Source organism: Felis catus, chromosome A1 (genome assembly GCF_018350175.1).
Source record: "Felis catus isolate Fca126 chromosome A1, F.catus_Fca126_mat1.0, whole genome shotgun sequence".
NCBI classification, from domain to species: Eukaryota; Metazoa; Chordata; class Mammalia; order Carnivora; family Felidae; genus Felis; species Felis catus.
In genome coordinates this window covers 152,909,453-152,922,072 of record NC_058368.1, presented here as the reverse complement: position 1 = coordinate 152,922,072, position 12,620 = coordinate 152,909,453, and the positions used below count along the sequence as shown (strand labels likewise).

Genomic DNA, 12,620 nt, shown 5'->3' with positions numbered 1-12,620 from the left:
CATGATACTATTTTTGTATCTTCGGCATCCACTTATTTTCAATTTAGTGAGAACAGTCTATGGTTGAGCTGAATTTTGAAAGCATGCTGAAAAAAGGCTGGATTGTATTATTTAAATATTTAAGAATGAAAAATTTGATGCATAAAGAAAACGTGTACTCAAGAAGAAAGCAAAAATAAAATATATAATTTCTTCTGAAATTCAATGCCTGGATTGATACTCAAGTTTCACTTCATCTGAATACCAATATCATTTTAATCCCTCAAAGCACACACTTGTGAATAACATAATGCTAACATTTTTGGTTGCAGAAAAGATTATAAAACTATTTGATAATCACTAGTTACAAACTGACTTCACAACTGATTGCAGATTCACATGAAATTCAGTAATAATACCCAAAATATAAAGTCATCAAAGACATTTGGATTCAGGAAATAGGGGAGGGGGGAGTTCAAACTATAGCTCTAATCTCCCAGATGTAACATGATTAGGTTAGGCACAATAGCAGGGTGTCACTTGCCTTAGGCGTAAAACATTTCAAAGCAATAAAAAAATATAAATAAAAACACAGACCAAAGAGAAATGTACTAATTTTTATCACCCTTTCATCAGTCTTCTATAAAAAGCTCTCTTTCAGGGGCCCTAGGTGGCTCAGTCAGTTAAGTGTCCGACTCTTGGTTTCAGCTCAGGTCATGATCTCATGGTTCGTGAGCTCAAGTCCCACATTGGGATTCTCTCTCCCTCCCCCTCTCTCTGCTTCTCCACAGCACATGCACTCTCCCTGTGTCTCTCAAAATAAATAAACCTTTTTTTTTCTTTCAAAAAAGCTCTTTTTCAAAGGAGGAAAATACCAATCAAGAGGGTAGGGTGGGAGAGGGAGAAATCTGTCCTTCGGCTGGTGGTAGCTGGAAGTCCCAGGGTCCACCTTCCCTTCAGCAAGCTTTTTATGATCAGAGGCACCTGAATGGCTCCCCCTTCCTGAACCCTGACAGCCCCCTTCCTTCACTGTCAAACTTCTTTCAGGTATGGTGTGAATCAGCCTGTCCCATTTCTTCCCTACCCCTTTCTTCCCTAACTTTTTACGTCTCATGTTCATCCTCTCTCTCCAAGTTTCCAGGGACCTTGTTCTTGCCAAATTTGAGGACTAATCTCCCACTGATGCTCAGTCCTTCCATTTGAAATCTTTTTTTCCCTTCCTTGGCTTCAGAAACTTTAACTGTGCTTTAATTATCCACTCCTAATGATCCTTCTCATTCCACATGGCACAGTGTTTTAAACACATGGGTTTCAGAGCCAGGCTGCCTTGAGTTGGAATCTTTCTTCCAGCTGCCACATTCTACCAATGAAGGTTAAGACAGGTAACAAAACTTAGTCCTATTTTTCCATCTGTAAAATAAGAATGATGGCAGCTCCCAGCTCGTCTGGTAGTTACAACAAGAAGGCAATACGTGTAAATCACTTAGTTCAGTGCCATAGAGGCAAGCCCTTAATGACATTAGCTATGTGTATTCTATAATCATGGGTACACAACCTGTGTCATAGAACCTGTTTTCCAGTGTCAAGATTTCATGTTTATATAGGTAATATGTGAACCACTGGTTTAAATGTGCTATAGCAACTTTAAATCCCTAAGGCTGCAAACTGCATGTATCCCATCTATTAAACCTTTTAGCTTTTTCTATTTAAGTCAAATGAAACCACGAGTTCCACAGTTATCTTAAAATCATCTACCTCCTTTGGTGACAGAGTAAATCTCATTAATTCCTGATTTATGAGGCAGTATGCATAGTGGTTAAAGGCAAGGACTGGAGCGTGGCTGCTTGTGCTCAATTACTGGTTCTGTCACCACTATGTGACCCAGGGCAAGTAACTTCTATTCGTTTTGCCTTGACTGCCTCGTCTGTAAAAAAGGAGTAATATTAGTACCTATATCATAATCCTTACCTCACATAATACTTAACAGGTATTATATTAGCATTTATTAAATTAAATAAAATTTGCAATGCACTCTTTTTATTGATTATAAAAAAAGAAGATTTCAAAGCTTTCATAAAGCAAAACAGGGTGTTTTTATTAGTTCTTATTTCTTCCTTTGGTTCTCAATACCCCTACCATTGTCCCAGCTCACAACCCATCACAACTGGATAATGGTAAAAGCTGCCCTACCCAGCTTCTCTAAACCAATCTCCCTAATTCCACCTTCTCATCTACTTTAATTCACTTTTGATTTAATCCCTAATTGCCAGATTAATCCTTAAAAACACCGCTTTCATACTGTACCTTTTTGGACTAACTCCACAGGTGGCTCCCCGTGGTTCTCAGGCAATATGAAACTATCTCGCCTGTAGTCAGTGTATCTATCTCTTCCTGTGCAGGGGCGCATGGGCAGGCCTCGATTGAGTGGAACGCCCAGGTCCGTTATAACCTCCATGCCTTTATTCTTTCTCCTTCCCATTCCTAGAATGTGCACATTCTAAGTCTTCACATCTCATACATCCTTCAACAACCTGGTTGGCTACGTTGCTACATGAAGACTTTCAAGCTGAGGCCCCCTGTTGATAGCTTATGGAATACTATACAGTACACTAGAGAAGAAGAGACCTACATACACACTTGGTTCTTACAATGAGGTTGTTATTATAGACTGTCATTTACATAATTCATGCGTGCATGTCTTGCTTGGAATTTCCCATGGCATAATCTCAATCTCAAAACTGTGCATGTGGTAGATGAGTTCCAAGTGGTTGACTTTATAGATGAATGATGATCCTCACCTGGGATAAGGAGAGTTTACTCAAATTTTTGGTTTTAATTTCACTAGTGGACAATGGAATGGGCATTCAGTCATGAATGTGCTAAGCCTCTGGCCATATTGAGGATCACACCTGAATTAAGACTCAAATACATAATAAATTCAACTTAAATATATATTCATATCTGGGTACGGAATACTCTTTATTCATGGTCACCATTTAATCTCTACATGAAGACAAGGCACAATTGAATACAAAATTTTTGGACAAAAAATAAAAATAGAAACCTTACATACTTAATACCATTTAAATGGGGGCACAATACCATCTAAATGGGGGTACACTCAAGGTCTTCAGAGGGAAGAAAGAATTGGGGAGGGACTGGCTACACTTTCTTTCTAGTGGTTTATTTTATGTCCAAAAACAACACTGAGAAGTTCTGCCAAGTATGAAATGCTATGAGAAAGACCAAAATAAAAACATAGTCTGTACTCTGAGTCGGACATTAGTTCTCTTGTCTAAGTACCTTTCCTTTGGGTACTTAGGGATGGAGTAGGGGAGGATAAAACAAGAAAAAAGCAGCAGTAGTCTTTCCTTCCAGAAGGAAAGACAAGCATTTGTAAGTAGTTTAAAAGGCAATGACACTATGAATGAAAGTAAAAATTTAATTAATGTCATTTCTTAAATAATTTTTCACAGTAAGGAAGACAGGCTGACAGTGTGGGTTTGGTAATAACAATAATAACAGCAACAGCAGCAGTGGCAGCAACAGCAACAACCAGAAATGCACTTGGGTCATAATATGGTCAATCTAATCTCCTAACAAGCCCGATCTAGAAGCCCACCCCAGGCTTACTGGTTCAGTATCTGAATTTTAATAAGATGCCCACAATGAAGCTTAAGAAACACATTTCTGATCTACTTACATATGCACTAGCATATAATCACAAATGTTCTACTGGATAACGACCCTTTGTGTTTCTCAAGTTCCCAATCCTCAAAGCGAGACCCAATTTTGATCCTTGTACTTCAATTCTTACTTTTTTTTTTTGTTTCTTTTTGTTTGTTTGTTTAGTAACAAAGCAGAAATAATACTTACTTCTGGTGAGTAAGTAACTAACCCAAACTTCCAACTAAACAAAAATCTGTTCTGATTAGTTTATACTTTATAATTTGTCATTTGTCTCATTCTGCTTTAATTGATACAAATATACTTTTTAGATATGCATTTTCAGACTCTGCACACACAATGGCTTTCCTGAGCTGGCAGTCTCAACAAAACAGGGAAGCTGTAAGGGGAGAAACCGGGCCCTGTAGCAGCCAGAAGGAACCTGTATTTGAGAGTTTACACATGGCTTCTGGCTTCCTTCACATTGTAATCAACGATTCTTAGAGTCCCAAAGATGCTATATATTCAAACCAAAAGGACATTTCAGCATTAAAGCAGAACCTGTTGGCAGGAATATTTGGGCAGCATTCTACCCGGAAAACAAAATGACATGGCAAAATGACACCCCAAATGTTGCAGAATTAGAAAACTGGACAAACACTGATAGCCCATCTTCAGCTAAATGCCAGAGAACAAGCTTCTGAATTTTAAGGCAATTCCCTTGTCCTTTACTGAGGAAAATGTCTAAGTAGTTACAACTCCTGCACATCCAATGGCCACCAAAAACTTAATTTAAGTATTTAAAATTCTCAGATATTTAGTGTCTTCTGAATTCAGATAATATATAGACTGGCCAACAAATTTAATCATTTTTACATACATTTTTTTTCTAGACAAATTTACTCTTCAGTTTAAAAATATGTGCTTAAGCCATGTAAATAAACAAACAAACAAACAAACAAAAAAAACAGAGGGAAAAAAACCAAGTATTTCCCTTTGTTAAGTTTACCAACCAGAGAGTAAATGCAGTTCTATCTTATCATGTTTTCTATGAGAAAATTTCTGTGCTTTTTTTAGATTTGGAGAATTGCTTTTCCTGACAGAACCCCCAGAACTGAGAACCCTGAACTGCAAACTTGTCCTTTGTCCTAGTTGTTTACCAGCCTTATCAGGGCACACATGGGTTGGCAATGTGATTCTAAGATAAAAATTCCAAAGATATAATTAGATGTTTTTCCGAGAAATATCACCCAATACCATAAAAATTTGTTTGCTGTTCTTCACATTATACTTGAAGTGAATGGTCTCACAATTTCTTGCCATTTAGTAATCTTCTTTTAGGTAACCGAGACATTTTAACTTGGCACTGAAGAAAAATACATATTATTTTTTAAATAAATAATACTGAAAAAAGAGATCTTATCTCAAAACTTCTACCTGCAACATTTCAATGAACAGATATTTCTATATAAATAACGGACTTATTAAAACTTCCACAGCAAAAATATAAACAGGAAAACAATCTTTTGCCTCTGAATTTAACTATAAGTGATAAATGACACAAAGATATATTCTAAGCTAGTGATGCAGAACCTTGCTTATGGTATCCTACACTTTTATTTAGTATAATTCTGAACAAAAGAAATAAAAAGACAATGGTAAGAAGCCACAAACGTACATTTACTATTACAGAAGAATACTCTCTAGCCCAGTCATGGAAGCACTGTAAAAACATCTCTCAAGTTTTCTGCTGAACTCCATTTTTGCTAGGGATTGAAACCATTAAAAAAAAAAAAAAAAAAAAAAAAAAAAAAAAATCTTCTACTGCCACCTGCTGGTAGTTTATAGTCAATGATTCTCAAAGATGCTAGAATGACAAACCAGATTAATGTATAGATATAAATAATATAAATATATATTTTTACATATGTTTCTAGCAGAGAAGTAGAGCCAGACGAGCACATTTTGATGGATAACTTGCTCACTGACTGACCTACAATGACAAAAGGAAGTCAAAGATGATCACATTTCCATTCTTCCCTTTCCCACAAAGGCCATTCAATCTCATTCTAGGTAAGCAATAAAGATTTGACACTGAATGCTTTTGGTTGACCTGTATTTGAGTATTTGTAACTCAAACACTTGAGGCCAGCAAGGAAAGTTTCATTCTCTTAGCCAAAGAATGACTGGCCAAAAGTGTATTTTTGAAGACTTCTCAAGAGGAAACTCACACTCTAGGGATGTCAACATAATGTTGATGGAGGATTCCAAATGAGAGATCTGAGGTTGGAAATGGAATACCCCCATTGGCAAGATTCTGTAACTGGAGACATCAATACGATTTTAAAATTCAGAAAGAGCGAGCCCAAGTTCCTGCAGTCAGCTTCATTTCTTTTTTTGGAGAGTCTGAGGATTTAAAAAAGCCTTTGCTAAAAGATTTTCAGGGAAACAACTATTCTCTTTAATTTAGAGGGTATTTATGGGGCGCTTGGGTGGCTCAGTCGGTTAAATATCCGACTTCAGCTCAGGTCATGATCTCACAGTTTCTGAGTTCGAGCCCGGTGTCAGGCTCTGTGCTGCCCACTCAGAACCTGGAGCCTGCTTCGGATTGTGTGTCTCCCTCTCTCTCTGCCCCTCCCCTGCTCATGCTCTGTCTATCTCTCTCAAAAAATAAGTAAACATTAAAACAAATTTAAACGGTATTTAAAAAAATCAAAGTAGATAGGTAAACCATTTTGAGGCAACAGTACTTTATCAATAATACACCAATTCTTCCTACAAACTATGGAAATGTTTTTTTTTAGATATTTTATGTCACAAGCTACATATTACAGAATATTACAATGCTTCATCTATTCTAAAAATAAACCAAAAAACATGGATTTGACTAACCTTCTTCTCTAAAATTAATGTTAAGTACAATGTGAATCAGAAGGCAGTGTCCCAACATATAAATCCTGGGTCCTTCTTTCACATCCCCAGACATGAGCAAATTTGTCTGCTAGGACACTGAAGAGTTGTCTGTAATTCTACAGTGCTATAATTAAGACTTGTACAAATTCTGCTGCCAAAAAATCACCAGAGTGGGTGGTGAATGCAGCCAAGTAAACTCTAATTATGGAAGGCGGGTTTTCTAAGATCTTACATACAAGAAGCAAAGGCAAGATCAGACAGCTAAGATAGGTTACCAAGGCAATATAAATAGCCTTGTCAAATTCAATGTAAGCCCCCCTTTGGTAACAGCTGTTACCTCCCAAAGCTCATAGGTACTTTAAAAACGCAATCTGGAATCCTCTGCCTAGAATCCAGCACTTAACTGTTCCCCCAAATAAAGTTATGAAATTTACACATGCCATTTTCACTCCTAGGACAATAAAAAGACAATAAAAAAAAAGACAATAGGAGTCCAATATCTCAGATAATTTTCCATCTTAAATTTCAGCTCCTCTACTAGTATTATTTTAAAAACTTCTGTTAGAGTTCAATAAAATGCCTTAAGCACTCTGAAACACAGCATGGAAATCCTAAGTGTACAGCACAATAAATTTACATAACTTGAACATATGCATATAACCAGCAGCACCCAATCAAGAAACAGTATTTTTTTGCACTCCAGAAGGGCCCCAACTACCTAGAAAAGGGTAAGTTTTACTTTATAAAATAAATACAAAGTTCTCTCAATAATAATACTGTATAATGTCTTCCTACTGTCCGGATCTGTAATTACAGCCTTCAAGTAGATATGATTATGCCTTTCCCCCTTTGCTTATACAAACATCTGTGCCCACCTTTCCCCTCATCAACAAACTGCACGAACTTCTCATTCAAGTCTGACCACAAATACCACCTCCTATATGAAGACTTCCTGGACTTTCACAGAATAATAAATTAAATCATCATCTACATTCACACAGTACTTTGCAAATAGTCCATGTTTGCACTTATCTATACATCTACTGTTCTAGACTGTGAGTACTTCATGGACAGAAAAGGCATCTAATTTCATTTTTTGATCTGTTTTCTGTGTTTTAAACTGTGCTTTAAACTTCATGCTAATGGATGACGAAATGTTTTTCATGTTCTATCTTCTGCAAGAGAAAACCTGAGTAGTTTTTCAGAAAAGAACGTTCTACCAAACTGTGTTCTATAATATTAAACCACACAAAATACAGTTGACTCTCGAACAACCTGGGTTTCAACTGTGTGGGTTCACTTACAATTTGGATTTTTTTCAATAAATACAGTATATAGTGTTGGAAATGCATTTTCCTTATGATTTTTTAAATAATATTTTCTTTTCTCTAGCTTGCTTTACTTTAGCGTAAGAATGCAGCATTTAATACATACAACATACAAAACACAGGTTAATCAACTGTTTATGTTACCTGTAAGGCTTCCAGTCAACAGTACACTATCAGTAGTTAAGTTTTGGGGGAGACAAGAGTTCTATGCAGATTTGTGACTGCACGGGGAGTCAGTGCCCTGTACCCTCATGTTCAAGGGTCAAAGATAAAATATTAGCAGATATTTTAAAATACATATCATCTTAATGCCCTCCATGTAAAAGAATTTGTAACAAAGCATATTTTATTCAAACAGATTAAGTAAAATATGCTAATGTTAATACATGCACACATCAGTAATACATTTATCACATATAAATTGAGAGTATAATGCTTTGTGATAAGAAGCAGCTATTTTCTTGTAAGGGAGGATATTAAGGTACCCCTGTATAAAACAGTTCACAAAATACACTTTAGGTCCTAATACTGTCATTTCCTCTTACCACAGTCTTCCACCCTCCCTTGCTATACAACTAAACAAGCTTACTTCAGCTACAATGAGATTACACTTTGCTCATATGTTTAAGGATCACAGAAGAAGAAACATGAACCTCTTGTGAAAGGTAGAAATCCCCAGGCCTTCTTACCTGTGTACCTAAGCTGGCTGCCATCATGTGAGCCAGAAGCTTAGCTGCAAACATGGAGTGCCTGGCACAGAAGATATGGGAAAGGACAGCCAGGCCAAGACCTGCAAGAACAAAAACGTTCACAGGTGGGTTTACAATCCATGAGCAAACAGTAGCGAAGCAAACTTCTTTGGAACAGATAAGCATATAAGGCCTGTAATCTTCCCATGCCGCACAGCATGGAAACGATCATATTTTAATTTTAATCTACTCCATTTTACATGACATATACAATCTTAGCAATTAGGGCCAAAGGGCAACGTTAATTTTCAACAGCTACATGTTCACTCCCTTACCAAAAAGATAGCACAAATTAAGCAGATTAATAACTTCATTACGCTTCTGTTTTTCTATGTTTCCACTAGACAAGTTTTACTGTATAAGAAAAGAATCAAATTCCAATCTAATTTTCCAAGAACAGGTGGCTTGGCTAAATAGAGATATTTAGGGAGGTGAATTGGAGTTTTCAGGCAGAAAATTGTGAATAGTACTAACAAAACTCGGGCTTAGTAATTACTCCCTTTTTATCTACTAGGAATAGTTATGTAATTACAACAGTGGTAATTATGAATTTTAAGAGTAACCTTATGCTACTGGGTGCCAAAACCAAAGAACAAAATGTATTCTTTCCTCCTGAGATGACATTAACCTAGACATCTACATTTCTAAGTGAGGTAAAGAAAACTGTTCTTATTTTCTTTAAATGTACTTGAATTCATCTCTTTACACTACTTCAAGGGGATGATTAGAAACTTGGCACCAAAAAAAATACAAAGAAACTCAGCATTAACCAACAAATCTTTTATCTTGCAATTCGTATCTATAAGTTTCTTTTAGTGCCATGTTTTAAATGCAGAGTATATACATATTTTTTAAATATTTCCTGTTCTAGAATTTAAATGTGCTTCAAATAGTAACCCATTTGGTTTTTCACTTAAGCCTTTTCATCCTTCACACCTTTGCTAGAGTTATTTTGTGTGAGAACATCAAAACGTGACAATTGGCATGTATGTGCTGCTTTGCCATATCATTTGCATGTAGTTTTAACATAGTTTGAACCTCATTTATTAATGCCTCCTTTACAAACAGGAGACGCTGCATTTATTTAAATTTGCTTTCCATTATCTTCTATGAAGTTATGGAACAAACTTTATTTTTTTTAATTTATTTTTAATTTACACATATATTTAAAGAATTTTTTTTAATTTTTTTTATTTTTTTTATTTTTTTTAATTTTTTTTTTCAACGTTTATTTATTTTTGGGACAGAGAGAGACAGAGCATGAACGGGGGAGGGGCAGAGAGAGAGGGAGACACAGAATCAGAAACAGGCTCCAGGCTCCGAGCCATCAGCCCAGAACCTGACGCGGGGCTCGAACTCACGGACCACGAGATCGTGACCTGGCTGAAGTCGGATGCTTAACCGACTGCGCCACCCAGGCGCCCCTAAAGAATTTTTTTTAATGTTTATTTATTTTTGAGAGAGAGAGACAGAGACAGAGACAGAGACAGAGCACGAGAGGGAGAAGGCAGAGAGAAAGGGAGACACAGAATCCAAAGCAGGCTCCAGGCTCCAGGCTCCGAGCTGTCAGCACAGAGCCTGATGCGGGGCTCAAACCCACATACCATGAGATCATGACCTGAGCTCAAGTCAGACACTTAACTGACTGAGCCACCCAAGTGCCCCTATACATATATATATATTTTTATTTTATTTTATTTTTTTATACATATATTTTAAATGTTTGTTTATTTTTGAGGAGAGAGAGACAGAGTGCAAGTGGAGGAAGGGCAGAGAGAGAGGGAGACACGGAATTCGAAGCAGGCTTCAGGCTCTGAGCTGCCACCAGAGCCCAAGGTGAGGCTCGAACCCACGAACTGTGAGATCATGACCTAAGCTGAAGTCAGATGCTTAACCGACTGAGCCACCCGGGCACCCCTGGAGCAAACTTTTAAAATATACCACATGTTGGCCTAAGTGGATTGGGCCTCTGCAAAGTGCCCACAGGGGGCTGATGACTAACTAGTAGTATTCCTTACAGCAATGCCTCTCCTAACTCCTTTTGGTAAAGTTTAGATTTTAATAAGAGTGTTTAGATTTTAATAAGCTAGACAAAGTTCCACATAGGAAGTGAGTCTTTGCATTAGACAAAGCTTTTGGCCTAGAAATTTGGCCAAGAAATCTGACATAATCCATTTTTCGGAAGGCTGCTCTAGGGTGTTCTGGGGCAGGTGTGCAGGTCTCAGGTTGCCTCCGAGATCCACCCACACAGGGACACAGAGTATCCAGAAACTGCAGTGTCATGCCTGACTTTGCATCTTTACTTAGTCTATAAACTACTGAAGCTAATGCTCTGAACTCACCAACGTTCACCAGGAATTTCTTATGGTGATCAAAGCTAGTTTAAACTCAAGGTTTGGTGTGTGTGTGTAATAAACTGATTTAAAAGCAAGGCCTTGCAAATTTATTTCGATATAAGCCACATGATCACAAATATGTGCTTTACTGTACATTTATTGTGGTAGATGCCAACAATGTGAGGCAAGGGGATTAGCGGTGGATAAAGGAGAAATAAACATGAGTCAACTGGTTTTTTTCTAGATCACAAGAAGAGCTTATTCACAGCCTTTTCCCTTAACTTGGTAATTCTCCATTATATTCACTTTTCATGAGATAAATTTAGTACCGTTAAACTTGACCAGCTCAAGAATATTTAATTAAGTATATGAGCTGCAATTAAAATGCTAGCATGACACCTGGTGGTAGTCCAGGATTCAAAGCCAGTGGTAAAAAAATGGGCTAGATTCTATTAGCCTAGAACTATAATGCATGATAGTTGTCTGGATGCATTTTTTATTTAGGGAAGAAGAATGGTGCTAAAAAACCTCAAGCAGCCTGCTCCCCAGCCTTGACGGGCCTTGGGAAAGCTGGTGAATATCTTATATTTAAAGAAATGCATGCTTCAGTTCTCAAGTTCCTGAAGCACTATATGCTAAGTACTTAACTTTTATTTTCTTATCTGATATCAAAAAGCTGCATTTAGCATACATGATTTAAATTTACAAGTCAGTCGTTTCTTTTTTTAAGTTATAACAATGTTTGGTTTAAATTCAACATGTAAATCACAGGGTATAAAGTGTTATAACTATAAATAGAATGTTTTTAAAAAAATAATAAAGTGTAACAATTCCAGGTATTACCTAAAGGTACGCTAAACAGCTTTTTAGAAAATTGACTCCTTGGCCATTATGCGGAAATAACAAGCAGCTAACTGGATAATTTTCCTTTACTTTTTTTCCTAGCACAATGTAGGTTATATACTCAATTGGAAAAGAGCTATTAATTAGTTCCCTAACACAAATGACTTTTCTATATTATTAGAAAGTGAAGGAAAAGATAAATTACCCTTAACAAAGTAACACTGATAATCTTTGATTTAGAGAAGAAAAACTCTAATGAACTAACTAGATTGTTTTTCTAACATCAAACTGGACCAAAGATTTTATTGAGCTACACAATATCGGAATGTTTATAATGTGTATAAACATACATAATGTTTGTATATAGATATGCATACCCAGTAAACTTATCTATCATTTGACATCCCTTAAGAATAGGGTATACCTTGGGAATGCAAGCTGGTGCAGCCACTCTGGAAAACAGTATGGAGGTTCCTCAAAAAACTCAAAATAGAACTACCCTATGACCCAGCAATTGCGCTACTAGGCATTTATCCAAGGGATACAGGTGTGCTGTTTTGAAGGGACACATGCACCCCCTTGTTTATAGCAGAACTATCAACAATAGCCAAAGTATGGAAAGAGCCCAAATGTCCATCGATAGATGAATGGATAAAGAAGATGTGGTGTATATATATATATATATATATATATATATATATATGTATATACACATATATACATACATACAATGGAGTATTACCTGGCAATCAAAAAGAATGAAATCTTGCCATTTGCAACTGCGTGGATGGAACTGGAGGGTATTA

The 12,620-nt window shown here is 36.7% G+C and overlaps 1 protein-coding gene across 8 annotated transcripts in view; it reads right to left on the bottom strand.

The window, feature by feature from the left end:
- The window catches only part of ADGRV1 (adhesion G protein-coupled receptor V1), a 591,098-nt gene that overhangs the window by 301,797 nt on the left and 276,681 nt on the right, over positions 1-12,620 (bottom strand). For all 8 annotated transcript variants that reach the window (XM_045033568.1, XM_045033570.1, XM_045033575.1 and 5 more), the window contains one exon: positions 8,576-8,676. In XM_045033568.1, coding sequence (XP_044889503.1) covers positions 8,576-8,676 — 101 coding nt within the window. The remainder of the gene's footprint in view (positions 1-8,575; positions 8,677-12,620) is intronic.